This window comes from Gouania willdenowi, chromosome 6, assembly GCF_900634775.1.
Source record: "Gouania willdenowi chromosome 6, fGouWil2.1, whole genome shotgun sequence".
Classification (NCBI taxonomy): domain Eukaryota; kingdom Metazoa; phylum Chordata; class Actinopteri; order Blenniiformes; family Gobiesocidae; genus Gouania; species Gouania willdenowi.
In genome coordinates this window covers 37,503,655-37,531,436 of record NC_041049.1, presented here as the reverse complement: position 1 = coordinate 37,531,436, position 27,782 = coordinate 37,503,655, and the positions used below count along the sequence as shown (strand labels likewise).

Here is a 27,782-nt window from a genome sequence, read left to right as displayed (position 1 = left end):
AATAATAATAATAATAATAACGCATTTGATAGACTGGTGCACATGAATTTAGAAGCAATCCACCCCCCATTGTGTGCGTGTGCGCGTTCGCTTGTGTGTCCTTGCGTGTGTGTGTCCTTGCGTGCGTGCGTAACCTGACACTGATTTCTCACTCCTTATCCAACTAGTCCTCAGTCACAAAAGAATTACTTTTGAAAAATGTAGCAAAACAGCATAACCGCGGGAGAATTTGTGACCAAACTTTACTATATCAAGTAAAGTATATAATTAACAACATTTTAAAACTTCATTTCAATTAACAAACCACAGCTTTTTAGCCATGTTTTAAGAAGACAGGAAGTGGTCACAGAGGACTTATGTTTAGTAAAATATTCATAGAAATTCAACCGCTAGTCCGATCTCGACCATTCAAACGTTGTTGGTAAGCTACTAATCAGCGCTAAAAGTTGGTAACATGGTGTGTTTACTGCATAAAGCACTGATATGAAATATTACTATTGACCAAGAACAAACACGTGACATACAGTATCTATAAAAAGATAGAGCTAAAACTTCTTTGTACACACATACATTGCAGTGTATGAAATGTCGGCAATAGAAAGCTGATTACGTAGACAGGTTTGAGTTTCCTCAGACCAGTGTTGTTTTTGGCAGCCTTTTTAGTTTTAGTCTTTGTCTTAGTCTTATGAACGAAAATGCTCATTCATTTTAGTCACATTTTAGTCTTTTCAAAATGTGATAGTTTTAGTTTAGTTTTAGTCGACAAAAGCTCAAAAAAGTTTTAGTCTAATTTTAGTTTTTTTATTATTATTATTATTATTGTTTTATTATTGTTTGAAGTATTGTCTTTTAACATTAATTTAGGTCAATAAAGGTTTGAAAGTGGAATGAAGGTTTACGTGTGTGGCTCCTTTAAGGATTTAAGAGAATGAGTCACGTGTGTGTGCGAGTGGACGAGAGACGGAGCGGTAGAGCCGAGAGTGAATGTAGTAGGATACGAGAGTTGGCCGAATGATTAGAGGAAAATTGTTAGTTTAGTTTAGCTGCAAATGTTTAGGGATTACCAGTTAATGTAATTAAGGCTGCTGCATTTCTCAGACAGATGTGTGTGCTGCTTTCTAACGCTGCTGCTAAAGTGAAGGAGGTTAACCCTGGAGCGAATGACAGTAACTTCAGCCCTGGAGAATCAACCTCCCTGTGCTTTTTGACCATCGTTAGGCTGTTGAACGGGAACGGTTACACATGGATCATTTAGTCGCTTTTGACCACCAAGCCTCTTTGTTGAAGCTGCCATCATGATCCAAAAGTGAATTTAAAAAACTTGCGTGTATGTGTGATTAATGACCGTCTGGCAGGTCATCACTAACATTTTTGCCCAGTCTCGTCACGTCAACAAAAACTCAACCATGTATCGTCATGATTTAGTCATAAAAGAGCCACGTTTAGCTCGTCACCTAGGGCTGGGATAAACAGTTATCTTTTAAATGATTAATCTCACGATTATTTTTTTGATGCATCAATTAATCTAACGATTATTTTCCCAGTTCGATTCGACTCGATTCGATTATCGATTATCTCCCCATTAATTGACTAAAAGAAATTTATACATGTTGATTTACATATCTAAAATGGAAAAAAAACATGAATTACTTAACATTGGAATATATGTTTAATGTTCTTCAACTCAAAATTCAAAATAAAGTTCAAGTAAGATTATAAAAGTACAAAATAATTCATTAAGAGTCAGAGGTAGCATTTAAAAAAAATAAATAAAAAAAGGCAGTGGGAGCTGACAGCCTGTCATGGTGTCCTTCCTGTACCAACATAATTTAAAATTTATGTTGAAAACACATAGGCATAGCTTACTGAGAAAAGTGCATCTTTTAATTTTTTATTCACATGAAAATAACAACTTAAAGTAATAGACTCTGCCACCCACATTTTTATTAAACTCAAAATTCCAAACGATAATACTGAAAGTGCTTTTCCAACAAAAAATGAGAGAGAAATTGGAAAACAACAAATAAATATGGGGTTTTTTAATGTTCATTTTTAGTTATACATTATAACAATGATGGTGTAAATGATCTTGATTAGAACATGAACTGCAAATACAAGGGTCAGTCTTGGTCCCACACGAGGGGGGAGATGACACAAAATGATAAAAACTATTGAAACAAATCTATTCAGGAGCCACTAAATACTGTTTTATTTCACTTATTTACAAAATATGATTTTTTAAAATGTGTGTTATCACTCATTCATTCCATCATTATGATCTGTATAAAAGTTTGGGAACCACTGGTGTAGAGCAAATTGTCACCTGACTCAGGAAAAGAGCAAAGCTTTTTTTTGTTCATATTTTAATGGTGAGAGCCATTTGATGTTATGCACTGTTGTAAGGAGAATGTGTGTTTTTTTTTAAGCTTGGCTCGGTGTGCGCGTGCTGCTGCCGCCACTGATGTCACGGCGCGGTGTTTTACTTCCGCTGTCATTCCGGTCACACCCGCGGATTAAGGCTGAGAGTTACGGGGAACAGCTACCTTTGACAAACGAGTGCATTGCTTTCGCTGCCTTGCACTTTTGAAACTCGGAGGAGCCACTCGCTTTAGTTATTCTCCGGCGGCGCCACTTTGTTTGGTCATCAGCGCGCATTTTTCCGTCGATGACGTTGAAGCGTTGTTCCCCGGCCCTATTGTCACAGTCTCATTATCGTCATGAAAAAAAAGAGGCTTCAACGAAATCATTTCGCCATTGTCATCGTTGTAGAAAACAACACTGCCTCAGGCTTCCTATGATTTTTTGAAATTTTGTGAAAGATTCCTCATGCTCACAAGCCAGTGGGCTGTGTCTACAGTCAGTTAATTGTATTGTATGTGCTAGTTGTAGTAAATAACAATTAATTAATAATTTGTGAGGAGTATCATATTGCTAAGACCATGTTACAGCAAAGATATTACATATTTACTCTTTCAGGGATTAGGCGATCCCGACCAGAGTTGAAGGCTTGCCAGGTTCACACTGTGTTAAGATATGGAAATACTTTCAAAACCAATTGATTTCTCATCAGTACTTTAGTGGTGTGCGCAAGTTTCAGGCCTTCATAATGATTCCTCTTGGAGCTAGAGGCTAAAATGTTAGTCCATTAAATTAAATTAAAATACATTTTGATTACAAATCATCTTTGGAATATGGCTTCAAGAGATTTTATGTGCGTCTTAATTGATTCTATGAGCTCTGTTTGGGATGTCTACTGCAAATTTGCATGAGGGGCTGCTATTTCACAAGTTCAAGGGGGCTCTACAGAGCCAATTTGGTCACTCGCAAAAAAATTTATATACTCCAATTGAGACATTCCGTTTTTGGGGAATGGCGCTCTGCCACAGGAAGTGCGTTCATTAAAAACTCATCATCTTCCTGACAAATGATCTACCACTTGTCAGAGCATTTGTGAGCACATTCGGAAGTATGTGCTGAACTATCACCACCAGGAGGCAGTCATGCAATTGCGTGCAGAATGCTTTTCCCGTTCTGCACATGACTTTGGATTTTGATTGAATGAGTTTTGAGTTATTCGAAAATCTCCAGTTTTAAATTGGATGAAAATTTACCACCCCCTGTAGGCCTGGCAATGTGGTTAAAAACTCAGTTTTTAGGAACAATGGATCTCCAACCTATCAAGAACATAAATCCTGAATTTCATGTGGAAATTATTAACACTCTTGGAGGAGTTTGTTTTTTAAGACTGTGTGATTTGGCTAAAAATTAAGAAAAGTGTGATGTCACCAAGCGCTACTTTTAGCCTGAGGATGCTTTGTGAACACAGGCACATTTTTCCAACAGTTTAAAGTAAACTTTTAAACCATAATTTTTTACATTTAAAATGTATTTAATTTTCAAACATAACATTATATTCCTTTGCTATAGCTGGATCTTCTTCTTTCCTGAACTCTGTCCCTCTTCCATCTCCAGACCTTCCAGAGATCAATGTGAGCCACAGTAACCTGACAGTTGTTGAAGGAGATCAGATCACTGCAGTATGTAATGGTTCAGGAGCTCCGTTACCTGAGGTGGACTGGCCTGTCAAAGGCTTACATTCAGTCACTGCACAAGAGGTAAGAACACACTCCTCATGCACTATATACTGTATATAGATAAAAAACATAAAATATGTACTTAAATTTAATCATAGATAAATACGATGCACTGATGTTTGTCACAAATATAGTGATCAACATTTTCTGTTACGAGAATTATTAATTCCTTAGTGCTGTCAAGACATAAAAAAAAATGTGTGCTCTGTAATGAATTAATCTAATTACCTAAAAAATGCTGAGAAATGCTCTTTCACTTGAGGTATTTTAATTTAAATGAATTACATTATTGTGGCAGCTCCAAAGATGAATGTACAACAAGCCCTAACTTTCCTCTAATTTCAAGGTTGAAAACAAATCTATTCTCAAGACTCGTTTGCATTCTTTATAATTGTTTAGAAAGTAACATTTTAATCGAAAGTCATTATATTTGTGAGTTCTTTGTGTAACCATGGCAAACTAAATAAAGTGTATTAGTTTGTAAATGTGCTTCATTTGACTTCATTTTGTCATTTGAGTCTATTAGAGTTAGACAGGTACAGGTAGATGATGATGAGGAGACTGATGAAGGCTCCAGCACATTCACAGGAGTTCATACACTTCGTAAAATATTCTAGCCCCTGGTGGTGAAAAACACTTTTTGATTTTTCTTGCACATTTGTTTTTGTTTAATCATTACGGTCTGGAATTATGTCATCAGGATCATTTACAATAAGTTAATTTAAATTAAGTCGATCAAAAGGTAATCAATAATCCTGATCAGATTCAGTAAACCATTGATCCCTGAAGGTAAATTGGGTGACAGTGCTGCTTACATCTTACATCTTTATATGACATGAATAATTAAAAAGAAGCAGTCAGAATAATCCATGTCAGTACAACTTAAATCTACCTTTTAATTGTATCTTACTCATTTTTTTTTTTTTTTTTTTGACATACATTTTTGTCTAATTATAGTTTTCTTTTTTTATTAGTATTTTGTTTCCTCACAGTACAACTTATGTCTTCCTTTTAATTGTATCTTACTTTATTTTTGATATATATTTTTGTTTAATTATGAGTTTTTTATTTGGTAGTATTTTGTTTCCTCACAGGAGTTAAAAACTAATTTTGATGAAAAATATGAATTTAAAAAAATTGATGTGAAAAACTAAATTTGGAGAAAAAAATAAAATCCATATGCATTTACATGTATAAAATATCTTTAAAAATCGTAAATCTGTCAAAATCGTAATAACACCATAGAGAAGACGTGCCCATAGGAGTGGAGGTCTTGATTATTTTCTCGTTCCCTCTGTGTTTAAGTTGTGTAACAGCTCTTCATTACTTTCATGTTCAGGATGATGAGTGTCTTCTGCTTATTGGAGGTTTTAGTTTTGGAGCGCCACCCTACCTTGTGGTGAAAAGCTGAATTGTTCCAGAGTTTCATTAGAAGAATATGTAATTCTCCTTCTATCCCACTGATGCAAAGCAGATGTGCTCTCCTGTTTCAAAAATGTTTCAAGCAGTTCAGATGTTGCAGGGAATCGTATCATCACAACATGGATGTTCACATCACAGAGTATGACTGATTGTTTTTTCAGATTTAGAACTGAGCGTCGAAAGGAGCTTGATTCACTTTGAAACGTGATAAATCAAAGTGATAAATCAAATTTTAAATCATAGTTTTATTCATCAGTTAGGATTCAGGGACTGATCACATCTCATGGTGATGGACCAGGATTAGAACCAATGACCTTCTGATTACAGCCTGCTTCATTAACAATTAAACCACCACCGACAGCTTTACATTTAAATTGAGACATTGAAATGAGGAGGAACTGGACACGATGAGAGGAGTAACTTTTAGGTCCCTCTAATGTGTTACAAACCAGCTGCTGGCCATTGATGAGGCAATATTTATTAGTGAGAAGCTGGGCATTAAACATGTGATGGTGGCCTTGGGTCAGCAATCAAAGCTGCTTAATGGTTGTAATACACAGTGGGATGGACTCATAGCCAAATCCTAACCAGATATCAGCCCAGAAGGACCAGGAAAAAAATAGTACAGAGTTGTCCTGTAGATGAAGGCAGTGTTTGGTAAAGCTGTTCCAACAGCTCGCCTTAATCTCACAGCTATATCTTTAGTATTTTTATTTGTTTTGGCTGTTTGAGCATCCTCTCTATATCTCCATCATTCACTAGGACCAACCTGTTCAATAACAGATTTGTTAGTTAGTTTATTTTGATCTCCATTAGCTGTAACAAGTACAGCTACTCTTCCTGAAGTCAATCCAGCATGCTGCTTACACCCCCCCCCCCCCCCCCCCCCCCCCCCTCCATTGTTTTGTTACAATAGCAATTGCTATTTATGTTATCAGTTTACCCCATATCACCTCTTAGTTTATCACTTTTACTACAAAAATAATTGATTGACTATGTCCAATTAGTTTTAGCATTTCTTCCCAACATATTACTTGGGATACTCCATAAGTTCTTGTTGTCATGTTTCTCATTTGTAATCAGATTTTTATAATACCTCTCGACCCAGTCTCAGGACTAATGTGAACACAGAACTGTTGCGGTGCAGTGAAAATATTACAAAGGGCTGGAGCAAAAAGATGTGCTGTCTTTCTTCACCCTGTTCCATTCCAGGCTTTTGTTCCCCATCATGTCACGCTTTCTTTTGTTGTATCCTCAGGCACGATTTTACAACAACACTGTTCATTCCATCAAAATAACGCTTGTCAACGTGAGCAGAGATGACAACAACTTCCTTCTAACATGCACTGCCACCAATATAGTTGGCATGACCAATGCTTCTATACAGCTAACTGTACATTGTAAGTAATGCACATTTGATTATGTATTACTGTATGTGCTTACATTTAACATGCAAACTGTTGAGAGTATAATATAATGAAACACCAACTTTACCTTAACCCAAAAAAAATTCACAATACTCTACAATTTCATTGAAAAAGGAGAAAACTATCTTTGTCAATAGACCAGATTGATGATGTTATATATATTAGATTAATTTATGAAAACAACATTAGTGAGGTTACAGCCATGATCAAAGTGAATGGTAGATGTCTTTAAATGTGACACTTCAAACACACAATAATATTTAACACAGTAATCCTACACATAAACAGGCCAAATACTGTACACGATGTACTGTATAGCAGCAGTTAGCTTTGTTTTCCCTGTTAAAATGAACAAGTCATTTTCCTGTAGAAGAATGGAAGTGTAGGATCACAGCCATCATTGTCTTTTGTTTTTATGTCACAGCAAAACACAGAAAAAGCTTCATTTTCCCATGCTGGAGAACAGTCACTAAGAGCTAACAGACTATAACTAAGATATTATTGCAGACGAGTTGCTCACCTGTCTTTCATTGTATTCATAGATCCTCCAATCATCCTGAAGCTGAAGAAGCCAGAGCGCCGCCATGACACATGCATAGAGTTCACTGTTCGTGGTTCACCCCACCCGACCCTCAGGTGGTTTTATCAAGACAAGGTGAGTTATTTTGCTCAACTTTCTTATGCCCGTTTGCTCCAAGATGTTTGGAAAATATCAATTACCTACTAAAGTTTAACCCAGATTTAAAGGAATAGAAAAAAGATTATGTTATAGGGCCTAAGCCTACTTTTAAAAACAATATGTGATTAAAATATTAATAGATAGATAAAGTTAGGGGTTAGTTATTCCAGATTTTGTTTGCTTTGAAACGCCGGCCTGAGGGCAGCATTTCAAACACAGGATGATGTTGGTTCTTCTGCTGTCGGAGGGAGGGCTGGTGATATCCTCCAGACTATGTTGGTCATCCGCTGTGTGTCCAACGTATCACAATAAGAAGTCGGTATGTGGAGGCCTTCCACGGTTGCTGGGTCAAAGGTCACAAGCAGTTTCTCTTCCAGGTTGCTTCCTCAGCATCCTCAGGAAGTGGAGTTTCTATTGACTTTCTTGATGATGGTCATGGTGTTGGTTGACTTGGAGGTTGATGGGGATGTCTGCACTGTCAGGAATTTAAAACACTGGAGTCATTATACATATTTCTTGTGGATATGGGGCTGAGGAGCGGATTCACTAAGATCTGAAATAAAGGGTGGTAAACCAGTTGCTTCCCTGAATCCTTTGGTGACGCAGTTTCCTCACCTGCTGCAAGGAATTCACTAAGATTGCAGCAATGATTAGTGCGTGTGCAGAAGTGGTGCAGACCGCCCCATTTAAATGAGTGTTTAAACTTTTGCTCGTTTAATATGGAGACGACAGTGCGCACAGGCATTTGAGGAATTGGAGGCAGATGGAGTTCTCTATCAGTTGCACAACGTTTTTTTTTTTTTTTTAAAAAAACAACAACATCAAAACCTAATGATTTGTTTTCCCCGCTCATTTAATGTGGGTGCTCCGTCAGGTCCTGTAAATTTTCCCTGATTATTTCATGAAAAAATATGGATTTTTGGACAGAAACCATCCTATTGATCTGTTGACGCCATTGATCTGAGTTATTACAGCAACAATCAGTCGATTAGCACCATTTTAGGATGATCTACTGACCATCATCCAGCATGTTTTACCTCCTGAGTAGCGCTGTCACCACACTCTCATATTGTGCCATCACTGCGTAAATAATTAATTAAGCTTCCTTTTTGAGAGGCTAGTCTCAAAGATAATCTTTTAAAAGGAAGAAAAACCCATTGTAGTAAGCCAACAGCCGTTTTCTAATCTAGCTGCGAAGGCCAGAACTGCCTGGATCGGCTGTAGTGGCTATACTCTGTTGAAACGCAACAGAATTCAACGGTGGCACATCCCGCTGCATTTCGTCAACCCAGCACCTCCAGGTCCAACCCTGACATCATCTTCAAGGTACCTGAATGAACTCAGATCAGCAAACATGATCCACTATAACTCACATCCATACTTCCATAACTGCATACTTACTTACACTCACAACATGTTCCACACAGTTCATCTCATTCATGTTTGTCTGTTCTCCCCCTGTCTGTCTTCCCCTCTTTGTTTTATGAGCTCTCTTTATGATTTTATTCTTTGATTTTATGATCTTATTATTCAAATATGTATCCTGCATTTTTATTCAATATTTAGTAGATTAGCATTCTCCTAGAATAGTGATTTCACTTCATTACATATAATCCTCACTGTTATTAGCCTAGAAATGCATTTTATCATGATTTAATTATCCCATTTTAATTGATATTTCGACTGTGTTAATTGTTGAATTTTTAATAAAAGGTTAAACGTAATCTTTGATTCCTCTGATTCATTGAAGTTGTGATGATGGTGTAGATTGCTGTTCGAACTCACTTTTCCCTGGTTTCAAATTAATGGGTTTAGTCTAAAAACTTAGACATATTTCTCCTGTTAAAAGGAGTGGCAGCCCGCAAAAGTTGAAGTAATATTAATATTCATAATTCATATTCTTGTTTATACAACCCATTATTAATAACTCATCCTCCTACACTCCTTTAATCAACGTGACACAAGAGTTTGATGGTCAAAATATCACTGGAGTGGTTTGTCCATAGTGACATCCTCTCCCCATTGCAGCGTCGCCAGATTTCAAATGCACCTGAAGCTTTTTCTCTAATTCACACACACACACCTCTCTTTCTCACACACACACACACACACTCTCTCACATTTTTTTTTTCTCATTCAGTGGCTGTTAATGTGAAAGATTGTTTCATTTGAATTATTTTCTCATACTAGAAAGGTGAACTGGAGCCTTTTTTTCCATCTTTGATGTGTTTTGTGTCAACATTTACTGCAGCGGATTTCTGTGTGTGTGTAATAATTTATTTGCATTTCCTCCTCCCATTTTTATGCACGCCTTACAAGATTCGCCTACTATACATATTAATCAGAGAGAAATGTGCAAAACTTAAGTAAAATCTCTTATCGCTGTGGTGTCGACTCTGTGGTTGCTCACTAAACACCATTCAGTTTGTTGAACTAATCTTTGTTGAGCTGGTTTCTGAGGGTTCATAACCGAAACATGTCTTAATGTATCTGTGCGTTAGTACAGGAGTGTATAAGTAATATAAATGATTGTTACAGGACCCGTCCACTTTGTGTATAGCAAAATGTGTCCCCGCATCACGATTGCATATGTATGAATGAATGAATCCGTCTGTACATACGAAGAGTGTTCGACACAGGCTTCAACAGCTGACTGTAAATCAGTCAATCAGATGTAAATCTATACCTTTCCTGAAGGATGTCATCGCTAAATTAAAGGATTGCATTAACCCATTAAAAATCTTTATTTCCTAAATGCACCTCTCAGATCTGCACCAACCATGATCTTCTAGCAATGGGCAGGTCCATTTACAAGAGAACTGATTGGTCAGGAGGCGGTACTTTAGTGCTTGCTTGGATCTTATTTGTTCACTTCATAACATGGTCCGGACCAGGTTAGGGGTTCAGCCTAAATTACCATGGTGATTTAGCTCATTAAGAAGTTAGCCAGTGTCGTAGTACACCATTTTTAGCAGGATTGTATCGCTTGCTCGAAAGTAAATCTTGAGCGTGGGACCCTTGTCATTTAAAAAAATGTATTATAAAAATATTGCTTGGATTTATCTGATGTGTAAATGCTGTGAATTCTAACAGTAAATGTTTCAGCCATTTTATTTATATACAGTACATAATAATTATAACAGGAAAAAATATTATTCAATGACAAAAAATAATTCTGTCACCCAGGTAAGTCGGAAAACTATTGTTTTGTTCACATTATTGTTGTCCTTTCATTACATCACCTGATAGGACTTTATCTGGTTTACAGGTTTTATCAACTAATGAGTTTAATTTCCCATCCAGGAAATCTTTCACACTGAGTATCTGCGTTCAGATATGGACACATACCAGGACGACATTGAGGGTTGTCTCACCTTTAAAAACCCCACACATCATAATAATGGGAACTACACTTTGGAGGCCACCAACTTTCTGGGTGTGGCCACCAACACTGTGTATGGACACTTTCTGGACAAGCCCTTTGATGGTAAGTATGTTTTTAAAGCATCTGGAAACACCTGGGACATTACATGGTTGAGTTTGCATGTTCTCCCCTGCCTGTTGGACTTTTCTTTGGTACTTTGGCTTTTTCTCACAGTCTAAAAAACATAAATATCTTTGGTGGATTAGAATCTCTAAATTGTTCAGAGGAGTGAAGAGAGTCGATGCTTTTTGGTTTTGTTAGTGTTTACCCTAGTGTTAGTGCAAATTAATGTTTGTATATTATTTGTGCGTAAACAAAACGATACAGAAAACAGTAAATATGTCACTGACCAAGACAAAACCAGCAACAAGCCTACTGGGGGTGTTTTGATTTAATTTTTTTTTACAGATTCTGAAAGTGTGTTTCTAACCTTTCCAATGGTTTCATATACATGGAAATTGAGAAATATCAGAAGAATATTCAGGATATTAAAATATTACCTCCTTTCTCATGTAATACATTCAGGTTCATAGAAAACACTTACAATTGTTAAGAACTAGATGTTTAATTCATTTGAAAGATTTTAAAAGTTTAACATCCTTTTGCTTTATAGAAATTAAAGGAAACAAGATCACACAGAGGGCAAACCTCCACCAAGCTAACAACAGTTATCTGGATCAGTGATCCTGATCCGTCACACTTCAAAGGCTTGTAAGAAATTTATATTCCCATTAAAATCCATACAGTAGGTCCAAACGTATGGAAACCCCTTTTTTTTCTTTTTTTTTTGGTCAATTACTATAACTAAGATATGAATTTTTGAAATTTTGCCAATGATAAGAGATAAGATTTTTTTTATTTTTAAAATTGATCCAGAATCAGCAACAGAAACAAAATTAACATGTAGAAACAAAAGGGATTGGACACTCTGATCAAACTGAACAAAACCCCATTTAGAGCTGTCGCCCACTGCAATGTCCACCTCCTACTACACAAAGTACACAACACTAACCCAATAAAACTGTATCAAAGTAAACATGGAGACATGACTACTAAAACAAATTTGGACTAAAATCAGTTTGGACTAGTTTTAGTCCAAACTAGTTTTCAAGTATCAAAGCTACAAAATGTGGTGTGAGGCGAGGCATCTGCTGCTCTTGGTTGATGTTGATCATCCTCTCAGTCCTTTAATACTCCTCCTTCTCCCACAGCACCTAATTACTGATCTGAATAAGGAGGAAGGGTTAGTGTAGGAGGAATCAGGATACAGCACTTTCTATTTCATCATTCCAGACTGCCAGAGGCGGTGCTTAAAGCACTGGATGTTCCATCTCGCGCATGCGCAGGTCGAGTAATTATATTGACAAAGTGACCCCTGGTACGTAAAGTATATATCTACCGGTGTCATCAGGTGATCTGTTCTTTCTATCTTCTCGCGATTGTGAATAACAATAGCAGGTCAGTGTTTGCTATTCACAGCTTGTCGCTTGTAGCTTAGTAACCGTAAGTTTGGCGCCTCCAGTGTTCTTGTCTGCTAGAAGCTGCGACTCCCTGTTTTCTTTTTCAAGTGTGCCTGGGACACCACAGTCCACGGCAGGTGAGAGTGCCGCTTCGACTAATGTGACCAGTTTACAGGGGGCTGCTTGAGGTGGTGAGTACAGTGCACTTTACTGTCACAGGCAGAGATTCGCCTCTTAATTGTATGCTGCTTGAGCAATATAATATAATAATATAATTAATATAATTATTTTTAATATAATTATCATCAATATAATCATTATGAATAATAATTGATAATATTTATTAATTAAAATAGACATATTTAATGAGAAACTAACTAAAATGATAGAAGAAATTAAATATAAGAGATTACTGATGTGTGGAGACTTCAACATAAACATTTTAAATCCTTTAAAAAATACCCACATTGAAGACTTTACTAATTACATGTACACAAATGGATTAAAACCTCTCATAACGAAACCAACTAGAATTAATAAACACAGCTCAACACTGATAAACAACATCTTCACAAACATACAAAACACAGATCTAACGAGTGGTATATTAATAAATGACATCTCTGATCATTCACCAATATTTACGATACTTAACACTAAAAAGAAGAAGAACCTTGAAAATCATAACACATTGACATACAGAAGACTGGAAGGAGAAAAACAACTAGAAAACTTTAAACAACAGATAAAAAGAGAGACGTGGGAGAGTGTTTTCAATGAAGAAGACGTGAACGTAGCATATGACACATTTACAGACACAATAACAACAATATACGATAAATGCTGCCCTTTGAAACAAATAACAATCAAAAGTAAAACAAACAAAGTACCATGGATTATTAAGAAAATAGCCAACATATGCAAAAAGAAAAACATATTATATAAAAAATATATTACAGAAAAAACATTGAAAGCAGAAGTACGTTATAAAAATACAGAAACAAAGTCAAAAATTTACTAAGAGAGAAAAAAAGAGAATATTATGAAAAACAATTAAAAGAGAATAAAAACAAAAAAAAAAAAATTGTGGGAAATTATAAACACCATAACCATGCGCAAAAGCAAAGAAAAAAATGCAGACCACTTTATAATAAACAATGTAAAAGAATACAATAAAAACATAATAGCACAAGAACTCAACAGTTTTTTCATAAATACTGGAAAAAACACGGAGAAAAGGATTAATCAACACCCAACACTTAAATGGAACCATTTTGACAATGACAAGAAAGACATTGATAAGTACCTTGTACTTGAAGAAGTAACAGAAGCAGAGGTGGACAGAATAATCACAACCTGTACCTCAAAAAAATCCAGAGACGTTAATAATCTGAGTCTAATAAAAACCATAACAGCTGAAATAACCCCGCCACTAACACATATAAGTAATCTCTCATTTAAGAATGGTGTTTTCCCAGAAAAAATGAAAATTGCAAAAATCAGACCGATTTACAAGGGTGGAGAAAAATGGAATTTCACTAATTATCGACCTATATCAATATTACCACAATTATCAAAAATTCTGGAAAAACTCTTCATGAAAAGACTCGACAAATTTATAGAAGACAATAATATACTACATGAAGGACAATATGGGTTTAGAAAAGGACGTTCAACAGCAATGGCTATAATTGACACCACGGAGAATATAAAAGAAGCATTAGAAAAAAAACTATTTGTATTCGGAATTTTTCTGGACCTAAAAAAATCCTTTGACACAATTAATCATGATATTCTAGAAGAGAAACTTCAAAATTACGGAATAAAGCACAACGCCTTAAAATGGATTAAAAGCTATATGACAAATAGGAGACAATATGTTGACTTTGAAGAACACACATCAAAATGCCAAACCATACAATGTGGTGTGCCACAGGGTTCAATTTTAGGGCCAAAACTGTTCATTTTATGCATAAACGACATTTTCAAAGTCTCAAATTGCCTCAAACTAACGTTGTTTGCAGACGACACAACCATCCTATGCTCAGGTAAAGACATTAAAACTTTAATAGAGTCAACAAATGAAGAACTATCAAAAATCCAGACATGGTTAGATGTAAATAAACTAGCCCTAAACGTCAGCAAAACAAAATTCATCAATTTCGGAAAGAGAAAAATAACAGGAGACATAAGACTGAAACTAAACATGGAAATAATAGAACAAGTAAAAGAATATAGGGTACTAGGAGTGTGGATGGACGACAAGCTGACCTGGAAAAAACATATACAAATAGTTAAAAACAAATTTGCCAAAAGCAGTTACATCCTATGGAAGCTTCAACAAATCCTACATACCAAATCACTTAAAACAATCTATTCTTCACTCATAGCATCGCACTTAAATTACTGCTCCGAAATATGGGGAAATAACTACAAAACGTATCTTGAACCATTATTTAAACTACAAAAAAAAGCTATAAGAATTTTACATAAAGCAACACACAACGCACACACAAACGAATTATTTGAGAAGGCAAAATACCTAAAACTGCAAGAAATAATACACTACAACACACAAATACATGCATTTAGGGCTTCATCTAAAAAACTACCACATCAAATACAAAAACGTTTCACATACAATCAAAATTCCTACAACTTCAGACATAATAATGTGTTTAGACCAGACAGGGTCAAATCGAACGTTGGGAAACATAGTACTGTGTCCAGAGCCATGAACCTCTGGAATAGCCTTGACGCAGAGACACAACAATCCATAAATCTGACAAAATTGAAGGAGAAAACACGGAGGATATTCCTACACGCATACAGGTCCCAAGTCAACTCTTCATCGAACTATACAGCGACGACATGGAACTCATCAACTGGTCATTGAGCGCCATCGACTCAATCTTCACGACAAGGCGATTACTACAGCACGAACTAGCGTGTCCAAAGGACACATACCCAAGTGGATATGTCATGGATGCACGAGGGAGAAGCAAGATGCACTGTCTCTCCCTGCTGACAGTGGAAGATGTGGAGGACATCTATCTGCTAGGGGTCATGATCTTTGGCCTGCTAATGATGGGGGTATGTGTATGTGCATGTGCCTTTCTGATGTATCGTATGCTGAGGCGACTTTTCGAAGATATGAAGGTACTTCGAAAGAAGAACTTTTCGTTTGGAGAGTTGGAGGAACGTAAACAACGACTGGAAAAGAAAGCTCGAGGAGATACGGAGAAAAAGGACAGTGAGGAAGAGTAACAACAGGAACAATGACTGCAGACGAGAACACATCACATAAAGAAGGAAGAAAAAAAAAGAAAAACGTTAATGAAAAGATGAAATTATGGTATGAAGAAGATAAGAATGTTTGACCAGGGAAGAAACGAGGTTTTATGTAAAATTATCTGTGTTCAAATCAGGGGACGGATCTGGTTAAGCAAAATGCTTTTTTCCGTCGCCCTTTCCAGCATGCAAAAAGACAAAAAAAAAAAAATGATGTGATTTTGCTCTGAATGTCAAAGTGAATTTCTGTGATTGCAACCATGTCGGAAATTAACTCAATAAATAAAAAATAAAATAAAAATAATTACTCATAATAATTTTGTGGGAAAAGGATGGACTGCCATTTGTTTGTCTTCTGCATGTCCCCCTTCAGGCAGAGGAAGGTCATGATGGGTGTCCTGCTTGCAGAGGCATTGACCACCTAAAAGAGGGGGTGTCCGATAATCTGTGCATGAACTGCAGGTTTATGCCTTAGGCACTGCGACTCTCCAGGTTGGCTGAGGCACAACAGACCTGCCCTCTTCAGGTAGTGCGGCCGGCGGTGCTAAGCACAGTGTCCGGTGATCTTTTTCAGAAGGCAAGGAAGGTTGATGCTCTGGCTAACAAGGTGAATGCTCAACATCAAGTTTGTGCAGGTTAAGGCCATCTTGTTCGGGGTGCAGACAGAACTCAGGGTGCCAGACTATGCGGCTAACCCTTTGGCAGGACCATTCCTGTCCTCGGCAACATCCTGTACTCTGTTTGGTGATGCTGGTGGGATGGGCAGGATGAGATTGCCTCACGTACTTCTCATGGTTTTTCAAAGAGTTCTTGTAGGACCTCTTCTGTTTGCTCAGTGTCCAACCGTGGCACTGTGCAGCCGCTCTTAGCATGCCTGGCATTGGGTGAAGCCCTGATCCTTACCCAAATGGCAAATGTTTTTTTTTTTCTTACACTGCGAAACTCCGCAGTTGCTGGCTGGACTCAAGTTTTCTCTCCCATCACACAAGCGATGGCAGGCTCTGGGAGCCATGCATGATGGCAGCCAGGCATGGTGCTCAAGCTACGGCTTGGTGGTCAGAGATCCCATGAAATCCGTTGTGCTACATCATGAGGTGGCAACCCTTTTTGGAAAGGGTGCCATCGAGTTAGTGAACCCGGAGGCATGCCTCAGCGGATTTTACTCCAATTACTTTCTTGTGCCCAAGAAAGATGGTGGATTTTGCCCAATCCTAGATTTGAGGAGGCTTAACCGGTTCCTCAAAGTTCCTTTCCATTTGCTGCATGTGGCAGATGTCCTTCAAACTGTCTCCGCAGGAGACTGGTTGGAGACGGTGGATCTAAAAGATGCATACTTTCATGTTCCCATTTTCTTTCATCACAGACAGCTCCTTTGTTTTATGTTCATGGACAAGATTCATCAGTTCAGGGTTCTGCCAATGGGGCTATCACTGGCCCCATGAATATTTACCCGGTGTGTGGGAGCTGCTCTGTCACTGTTACAGGCCAGCAAAGTAAGAATACTTCCCTATCTGGATGACTGGCTTATCATTTCCCCGACTAGAGAGCAGGTGTTGAGGGACACTGCTGCTCTTCTCAGTCACGTGGGCAATCTAAACCTTAAGTTAAATTATGCCTAGAGCGACCTCTTACCCGGCCAGGTTGTGAGGTATTTAGGGCTGGTGCTGGATTCCTCATTAATGCAGGTTTCTCTCTTTCCAGAGCGAGTCTCCACCATCCTAAGCCTTCTGCGGCTTTTTCAGCATGGCAGTCTCCTGCAGTATGGCCTGATACTGCGGCTCATGGGAATGCTGGCCTCGGCATCCATGGTCCAGCCACCTTACCCTGTGCCCCCTTCTGGAATGGATGAACAGCCTACATTTGAACCCCAGCAGCCACCGGCACAATGTGGTCAGGGTGTCTGCCCAGTGCTTCCTTACCCTCCAACCCTGGAGAGACAGCATAATGTCAGGTGTCCCCTTGGGGGAGGGTAGCCTCCTGACAGGAGGTTTTTGAGATGGACGCCTCTCTTGTGGGTTGGGGTGCAGTGCGGCAAGACTGTCAGGGGCCGGTGGAGGGCCCAGCAGAAGCAGCATCACATACTGTAAATGTGTTAGAACTTCAGGCTGTATTCCTGATGCTTAGGCATGTTCTCCTTGTTCTAAAAGATTGGCATGTTCTTGTCCAGTGAGACAACACCTCAGCCATGTACCACATCACCAGATCTCTGGTGTCTGTTCCTCACATGGGCTTACCCCAACTTACTGAGCTTACTGGTCTCGAGAACACTGCCACGGATCTCCTCTCCCGTCAGAAGCCTCCATCCTTGGAGTGGAGACCTCATCAAGCGGTGGTGGCTGTGATATGGGCCACATTTGGCAGAGCAGCAGTGGACCTCTTTGCCTCAGAGGCAACAACCCACTGCTTTCGCTGGTTCTTTCTGCAGGAAGAGACAAGCCCCCTCGGGCAGGATACCTTGGCGCATACCTTGCCGGACGGCCTGCTATATTTATTCCATCCACTCCCCCTCATACCAGCAACACTTCACAGGGTCCAGCAGGGTGGTGTCCTCCTGCTTCTGGTTGCCCCATGCTGGCCGGGAAGACCATTTTCTTCAGTCCCTTTCTCAGCCACCCTTTGAGCTGCTGGAACACACTGATTTAAAGTGGCTGTTTCTCAAGACAGCCTATCTTCTTGCTGTGGCAACGGCAAAATGTGTGGCGGAGCCGCATCCTCTGTTAGTGAGCCAGGCATGTTTGCGCTGGATGGCTGATGGCTCTGGGGTGAGTCTCAGGCCAAATCCTTCATTTTTGCCCAAGCGGTTGCCCCCTCATCATGTGAACCAGCCTATCGAGTTAACTGTATTAAGTCCTCCGGGCTCCTTAGGGGGAAACGGGGAGTCCTCAGCGCTGTTGTGCATGTGTGGGCGCTTAAGGCTTACATAGAGGCGACGGCTAGCCTTCGAACAACAGACAGCCTTTTAGTTTGCCATGGAGGCTGGAGAAGGGGAACCGCACTTTCTAAACAGAGACTCTGACTGGGTATCAGAGGTCATTCAGTATGCCTATCATGCAATGAGCATCCCGGTGCCTCACGGCATAAAGTGCCATTCTACTAGAGGCATGACTGAATTATGGGCTGCCTTGAGGGGCGTTCCCTTGCAGGAAATCTGTGCTGCAGATACCTGGTCTTCATCAGGCACCTTTAGACGTTTCTACAGAGTGAATGTTGCTGGTGTCCAGCCTGTGGCAATGGCTGTGCTGTCCACAGCTTCAGGCCTTTGTGTAGGTGAGGATTCTTTCATGACCTTTCTGGTATAAGTCGTCCAGTGCTTTAAGCAATGCCTCTGGCGGTCAGGAAGGATGAAATAGAATGAAAGTTACGTATGTAACTACAGTTCTATGAATCCTGGATGACCGCCAGAGCATCCTGTCATTCAGGATCCTTGTGTCTTTGCGAGAAGATTTGCAGGAACAGATCCCCTGATGACACGATATAGACTCTCCAGCTCATCCAAGGGTCACAAGTGACTTTGCTGATTTAATTACTCGACCTGCGGATGAGCAAGATGGAACATCCAGTGCTTTAACCCCACCTCTGGCGGTCATCCAGGATTCATAGAATCGTAGTTACATACGTAGCTTTACAACATTGTCCCAGTACTTAGTGTAGGAGGAACCAGTCATAACAGTACAAACGTCCCATTTTCACCTCTGGTGCAGCTTGGCCATAGGAGGTCAGAGGAATATACCCTGTGCTTTCAGACTGGGATCAAAGGCAAATAAGTCAATGTTACTACGTTACTTATTACTGCTACTTACGTTCTGCTAATTGACAAAAATCGAAAACAAAAATGTGTGAATTGCCAAAGAAAGATAAGTTAATCAGAGGTGAATTTCCCCTGAAACACAGAAGCTGTTCTGCACTAACTGGTTTACTGTTTTAAAAAGTCCAATATTTGAAGCATGGAGTGCTTTCATAATGACTCCTAATAAATAATAAATGACCTAAGAAAAATAAATTTAAAAAAAATCTCAATTTTCTCAAAAAATAAGGTGTCTCGTGTGTTATCTTGGATTTTTTCAGGTCGACTTGTTCCTGGTTTTGCTAATGGTGCCTAACATATGAAGTGATTGTCATGGTCTGGCTTGCTGTGTTAGTGTTTTTATTCTTTTATTGATGCCCCTAACTTAATGTTCCTCTTTTTCCCCTCTATGTAAACTCAAACATTTATGTGCCATTAAACTTTTCAAAACATGTTTTACTTTTTAGCAGATTATTCCAGTCCTGATTACGATTATGGTGAGTTTGTTATTATTATTGTTGTTGTTGTTGTTGTTGTTGTTGTTGTTGTTGTTGTTGTTGTTGTTGTTTGAAAAATTTAAGGTACCGTAATTTCTGGACTATAAGTTGCTACTTTTTTCTCACACTTTGGACCCTGCGGCTTAAACAATGACGCGGCTAAATTGTGGACTTTTGCCGGTTTTATAAAGCTTCATGTCGCCACAAAATTGAGCTCCGTCACATTAGACGAGGTGGAACAACAAAATTAACATTGAATTGTTCTTGCTTGCACTGCATTATTCTGATCTATCGTTTTGACATGATGCACACTACCTCATTATAGCAACTACGTGGATAAATGTTGTCAGAGAAAGAGAGAGAGACCCTGCTGCAACTGCAGCAGCAGCAACGTGGATGACGTAAAAGTCAGCAAGGATAAACAGCATAAAGTTGTTTAATCACCGCGTTAGGTTTGTTCAGGATTGATCTGTGCTCTGGACACTGAGGCTGATGGAGACGGACAGACGGAAGCTATCGCGTCCGTATTCTGACTCAGTCCGAGTCCAACTCGCTGTGATCGCTTAGTAGAGCGGACGAAGCGGTGTATCATTCTGGTTCCAATAGAAAGCTGTAAAATGGACTGATATGTAGACGTGGGGCAGTGAGGAGGTTTCTGATTTTAAAGACCCACAGAATATTTTCTACTCTGACTATCTGAAATCTGACACCAGATTCTGAAAGATTGAAGGCTCTACTTTCATCAACAACAAAAAAAAAGAATTTGTTTCTGGCATGTTTCGTTCTTTTGTAATCAGCTGTTGAATAGAGCAAGTTTTACACAAATCTTCAGTTTCAGAGCAAAAAGCTGAGAAAAAATACTTTTTCTAAAAAAAAAACCCTGTCAGTGACTTTAAAGCTATTTTTTTTTGTTTGCTTTAGTGACAACTCTATTATATGAACATTATTTCCTTATATAAAACAAAAAAAAAAACACAGACCGGGCTTTTGATGGCAAAATTATTATTATTTTACTATCTGGGTCAGCAATGAATGGATTTCTTACTGTATTTTGGCATTCCTCCAAGTTTCTTTCCCATCAGTCTGCACACACGCAACTTCCTCTTCCGGACATGCAGAGTGTGACTGCGTTTTTTTTTATCGTTTTATCTCACCATCGCCACACTATCCATGAGTTCCACACCTGCTCTGGTCAAGTGTGCGCTGCTGGGAACGTCAACACTCGTACGTAGCGCCATTTTCTGTCTCGTAATGCCTTTCCTCCTCTCCCTCAGCTCTGCTCAGCATGAATGCTCTCATCCAAAGATGCGCTGCTACCTCCTACATGTCGCCTATTATTTTGCTATCTGGCTCACAGGCTGGGGATATTTGGTACACCCCACCCACTCCCTCCTCACAATACGCAGTGATGACCCATTTGGCCCTGTTAGTTGATGGTTTTATCTCACCATCTCAACATTGTCAATTTTACTGGGTAGCATCAGTGGCTAATTTCTCATCTATAGGTGTACTGCAGCCATCTTCAGGCATAGTTGGTCACTACAACACCCCACAGCTTAGATATTGATGAGGGACCTCCGCCAGGGTGTTTTCTAGTAATCCCCGTGAAAAAACGCAAATGACGAATTATCTCGTCAATGGCACTGAGCGTTTGGATTTGAAATGACGAGTTATCTCGTCAGTGGCAGAGTGAGGTAATTGCTTCAAAGTAGAAAAGTATTTACGAAAAAATAGGCAAAAACAAGGTTAAAACATTTTCAGAGCTCCAAACATAGCTCAGTTCATGCAGCTCTCTCCCCCAACAATGCAGCTGAGCAGCTTTTATAGGCTGACAGATGAATAAGCCCCAGCCTATACTGAAGCACAGGAAAGTTCTTAAAAACAACAATTTTATTCTTTCACACTATATATTACAAATCTAACAATGTAAACACATTTCATAACATTTACCAAATATGTATGTTTTATTAAGTTAACTGTATCTATATTAAAAAAGAAACATCTAATTTTGCACAACATTTAAATCAAACACCCCTCCTGCTCCTCACACAATGGTCCCTCCTGGAACCTTCTTAAGGTGTTCCGGCTCTCTGGGGAATCTTTTAGCCGGAACACCTGGGACCAGACCAGAGATACAAAGTAAGTTCATTTTTCACGCAATTATACATTTTACATTTAGGTTCACTCGTACTTTACTTTCTGTTGCAGGACCACAACCATGGGAAAGACAATCAATAAACATTTGCGTTAAAAAGATGATATGCATGCATCTTTTGTCCAACAAGTAATTGACTTGCTTCATTGCATATTGTAATGCGGCCAATAAAACAGTACATTTCTTCCTCCCCTCACACTGGGGCAGGTTTGACCTTCTGATGCTAAGACAAAAGTCAGCACAACTGCGTGGTTAGCTTCCAATTTCAGTTTTAATTTACACCAAAAAAAGTGACGTTTCAGGCTGACCGCCCTTTATCAGACCTTCTACCATCAACACAAATTGCTGTCTGGTGTTTGTGGACATAGTAGTCAGTCAGAGATCTACATCCCCAATTCCCTCAAAAATCATCATGTCAAAGGTGATACTATGCGAAATAACGGTTACTAAAAGTGGAAGTGATTGTGAGTGCTCACACTGCGCTTCGGATTATCTCTGTACTGGATGATCTATAGCGAGCTTGTAAACGTATAGGCTCACTGGTTCAAATCTTACTAAACTCAACGCCATCACTAGCCTCGCGAGAACTGCCACTCAGGCCATTTCAGGTGGCAGTTCTCGCGAGGCTAGTGACGGCGTTTGGTGCTGTTAGCGGCAACAAACCTGGAAACAACTGGATGAAGACTTTGCGGTGAAAAAAAACAAATAACTTGTAAATACCTTGTAAAATGTGAGAGAGTTTACCTTCCTAAAGAGCATCAGGATGGGACACAGTTACACGGTCTGTATGATTAGTAACTGAGATTTTAGCGTCTACTACGGGGGAAGGAACCATGCGAAGTCGGCGTGCAAAATCAGCCAATCACAAGCCCCACAAATATACACTGCTTTAAAAAAGTGTTGAAGAATGTAAAGTCTGCAACAAATATGTCTAATAAGTCATTAGTGAAAACCAGGCAGAGAACCACATGAGTAATCATGAAAAATTATCAGAAAATATATAATGAAAATAAAATGTTAATGTCTAACTAAAAGACAAGCAATGTTAAATTAACAGTAAATATGCAATGTGTTGACTTGTATATAAACTGTAAGTATATTAAATGAACACGTGCTTCATATACACATTTATGTTTTTTTTTTAGGAATTAGAGCTGGGCAATATATCGAGAAGATGTATGGAGTTTTCTATTTTGGTGATATGGAAAGCTATAATATTTCATATACTATAATATATATATATATGGACAAAGGAGAGATTACATCCAATCTCAAAACACCAGTGACGTCACCCAGACAATGCATACAAATATAGTTTTCTCAGGGAATGAGTTCCTGTTTATTGTATTTTATCCTTTATGGTTTATTATGTTGGAGAAGAAGCATTATTGTCAAATTTGTGAAATTGTTTTTTTTTTTAAGACAGTGGATTTGTTGTCCTAAGTTGATTATTTATATTAGTTGAACATAAATTGATGCGCAAAGGAAACTAAGTGATTGTTTTTTTTATTTCAACCATATAAATTCCAACTTCTTTTATTAGTTTTTTCATTGCTTATATGCTTTTGTTAATTTTCTCTTATCATGCACCAAACAACACCAAAGTCATTAATAAGTATTTCTAACTTGTACAAATACATTGCAGTTCACAAAAAAAATAATAATAAAAAAGGCTTCAATATTGCGATATTACCCAGAACCGTGATACTTTGTCTGGTATAGTATTGTGGTTACTCATTTTGGTATTGTGACAACTCTATATATGACAATAAAGTATAATGTGTATATTTTATCTTAAAGCGCAGTGTTTGTTTTACCTGTGAGATAGTTTGAAAGGAAGGGGCTAAAATTCTTATAGGGTAGGAGGAAGGAGGATTGTCGGGAGGAGGTGTTTCTGCATTATGTCATAACGCAAGAAAATTCCAACTCGCCCATTTGGAGCTCACTTTTTACAAAATGTGGAATAGCAAGAGAGAGAGGAAATAGAACTTTTTCAACTTCGGCCACTGTAGCAAAACCATTATAAAGTTTTTTTTTTCATGATACTGCCCCTTTAAGCTTGGTCTGTTTGTGTTTAAATGAGGTTATTTTCTCTGTGTCCCTTTCTCTTAGTTTCTCCAACTCCAGAGACTCGAAAACAAATAGAGGACACATTTGGAGTAAGTCTTAAATTCACTTTTTCTGAACTTTAATTTTTTATCTCAACTATTAGCTCTTCATGTGTTACTCCACTGATTAAAGACAGAGAACAGTCACAAAGCTCAGCTTATGGCACTTTAATTGTGTATTATGCATGAATAAGTCAAGGTAGCTTTATTTCCACACATCCACAGTGGTGTGGGTCTGCTCTGACTTGCAGCTTTGGGACAGGGGAGTGGCTCACCTTAAGGACAGTAACTACAGAGTGATACCAGCTTTCATGTCAGAGTCTCTAAAACATCAGAAAACTCTTCAATAACACGAGAAAAAGTCACAAGATTTGCCGCTCGTCACTTAAGAAAAAAGTCGTAAAGAGGCGTTGGAAAGTCACCAGATTTAGTTGTTAACACTTTCAACACCAGTTTAAATTTATTACAGATGTTGGAAAATGGTTCAATCCCACAAACTGTTAACAAGTGCAGGGTTAGAGTTTGGTTTTTTAGAAGAGTTCCGTATTTTGTGAATTGTTTCAGTTTGCCCCTGCGACAAAGAATGGATGGATGTTTCGCTTTGATTGATTGATTGATTGATTGACAATTAGGGAGAGAAACATTTGTACAATATACATTGTTTTAAAGTTACACCTCTTGTCTTTTGGCACATATCCCATACATTCATTTTAATAATAACGCATTGGATTTTATATAGTGATTTGTCATAGACACTAAAAGCGCTTTACAGAATTAAGGCTTTCACTCCACACTTAGTGGTGGTAAGCTACTATTGTAGCCACAGCTGCCCTGGGGCAGACTGACGGAAGCGAGGCTGCCATAGTGTGCCATCGGTCCCTCCGACCACCATTCACACTCACACACTACATTCATACTAGGCAATGTGGGTGAAGTGTCTTGCCCAAGGACAAAATGACAGATACCACTAAAGCGACTGTCCCCCACTGTGGCACCTGGAACTCTCAGTGGTCTCATGTCAGTAACCCAAGGTTTACATACTCAGCGATGATTGACCCACTTCATACCAGCTATAATAGAATCTGATACCCAGAGTTTCCCATCGCTGGGTATGTTGACCCAGAGTTTTTGGATAGATTCAGAGTTTGTAAAACCTCCTTTATGGAATACCCCTCTGCTGAGCTTCCGAGATCTAACGAGATCAGGCAATGACAGGCTGGTATGGCTATAGATAGATTTACATTTAAATGTTTTTAGAATTACTTCATAGAGAAAATCTGTAATATTCTGCAATCTCACAAAGTTACAATCTTCAGTTGATTGCTCAATATAAATGTTTTGTTAAAGATTAGTTTGTAGATTTGCTTCCAAACCATGAACCACAGTTGGTTCACCTATAATGTTTTCTGTAATCTCACCAGTTTTGGGGGATAATGTTGGGCCAGTAACACTTAACTGCATGTTATCAGTCAACGTTAAAACTCAATAAAGAAGAAAATTATAGAGCCAATAAACCCCGCCCACCTGTGTGATGCAGGCATCCAACACACACTCGCCTTCAGCAGCTTTACAAAAAGACTGTTCATGGTGAGGACATACTTTATTTACACAACATGTAGACATCCCCCCAGAATAAACACAGCACTATCACAAAAAGTGTGATTTCTAATCTTTGCAATGATGTCACACACACAAGTCAAATAATTTGTTTTCACTTTAGTATTATTTCTTTATATATATATATATATATATATATATATATATATATATATATATATATATATATATATGTGTGTGTGTGAACACAGAACAAATGGGCTTCCTGTTTACATTCATCTTCATTTATATAAAAAAAGAAAACAAGTCACATTATCTTTCAAATGCTGATGTCTTTGTTTTTAAATGTAATCCATTTGTCTAATTTTCTTTTATTTTAATTATGTTATGTCAGCCGTTTATTTTAGATGCTTTTCAAAGTGTATATTCACATCAAATATACATTAAAAGTGCAGACTGTTTATACAATATCCGATACAACTGTTATTTTTTAAATAGTAATTCCAGCGCTAGGCAGCGCTACATCCTGAACAGGGCGCCAGTCCAAGAGTGCAATGTTAAATCGAAGTAAAATCAAACCAAGCAGAATGTCCTTATATATGTATATTATCTTTATTATTTTTGTCAACAAACATCCATCTGCCTATGATCAGATTTTAAAACCAAATGCTGCCCTTGAGTCAAATAGTTTGCCCATCCAGGCTTAGATTTTGTTAGATGTCCTCATATTTAAAATGTTATTTTAACTGTTAATCCATTTGTTGTAGTTTACCAGTGTTACGGTGAAATTTACGGTTACCTCGTCTTTGACACACTCTGCAGTGATAAATGACAAAGACCAGACAGGAGAGATGATGAAGTAAAAAAAAATGATTTAATCTAAACTAAATAAAAAGGTACAAAGCGGGATAGACAAAGAAGTGGTCTCCTCTGGCCAGAGGAGAGGCACGAAAAAGAAGGGACCAAAAGTTCCGTTCACACACATTTATACCCCACTGTCCCACCTCCCCCCTTCCACAGACAACAAAGAAGAGACCAGGGGGGGAAGGTCAGTCTGCCGGAGGTGACACCTCCGATGTCGGGGTGAAAGTTAGATGTGTGTGTGTGTGTGAGTGAGTGTGTATGTATGTGTGTATGTGTATATGATGTATGTGTGTGTGTATGTGATGTCTGGGGTGGGTTTGGACGTGCTCTGGCCTTGGAGATTAAACTGAGGCTAACTGACAATCCTTTAGAGAAGCTGTATCATGGGAGTATGGGCCCACTGACTTTGCAGGAAGAGGAAAAGACATCAGACAGGAGTGGAAAATTACAAATTGGGGTATTAAGTTGAATGAGATCAAAAAGCAAATATATGAGTATACATAATTAATCAATTTTGCCACCACACCAGACTCAAAGAAAATTCAAATGTGAACGAGTAGCATCCTTAAACGTTTCACCAGAGCAGCAAACAGATAAAATGTTGAAACTATGTGTTATCTAGTTGAGCACATCAAGGGACTATAAAGACGAATATGAAGTCTGACACCAGTTTGATGGTTCCCTGACCACAGCTGCAAAAAAAAAAATAAGCAAAATCAAAATTATATCCACAACTATAGAATCAATTAGGTTTTAGTTTTAATAATCTTTTTTATTTTAATCACTTTATCTGTCTGTTTTTATATACTCTTTACAGGTATCTATAGCTGTTGGCCTCGGAGGGTTTGCTTGTTTAATGCTTCTCGCTCTTTTCCTACTTGTCAACAAATATGGACGAAGATCAAAGTTTGGCATTAAAGGTAAGTTTTGATGTCTTTTATGTTGGAGTCCAAAGTTCCTCTGATTAAAAAGTCACTTGAAGTAATCTCTACTTACCAGTACAGTGCCCGTCGGAAGTAT

At 38.4% G+C, this 27,782-nt stretch overlaps 1 protein-coding gene across 2 annotated transcripts in view; it reads left to right on the top strand.

Moving 5' to 3' along the window:
- The window catches only part of LOC114464460 (NT-3 growth factor receptor-like), a 114,335-nt gene that overhangs the window by 48,314 nt on the left and 38,239 nt on the right, over positions 1–27,782 (top strand). Inside the window, exons 6-12 of one of the 2 annotated variants that reach the window (XM_028448678.1) lie at positions 3,973–4,115; positions 6,775–6,916; positions 7,486–7,598; positions 10,926–11,109; positions 20,052–20,078; positions 24,346–24,392; positions 27,580–27,682. In XM_028448678.1, the coding sequence (XP_028304479.1) occupies positions 3,973–4,115; positions 6,775–6,916; positions 7,486–7,598; positions 10,926–11,109; positions 20,052–20,078; positions 24,346–24,392; positions 27,580–27,682 (759 nt within the window). Of the gene's footprint in view, positions 1–3,972; positions 4,116–6,774; positions 6,917–7,485; positions 7,599–10,925; positions 11,110–20,048; positions 20,079–24,345; positions 24,393–27,579; positions 27,683–27,782 lie in introns of both variants that reach the window. The other variant, XM_028448677.1, reaches the window with a different exon arrangement.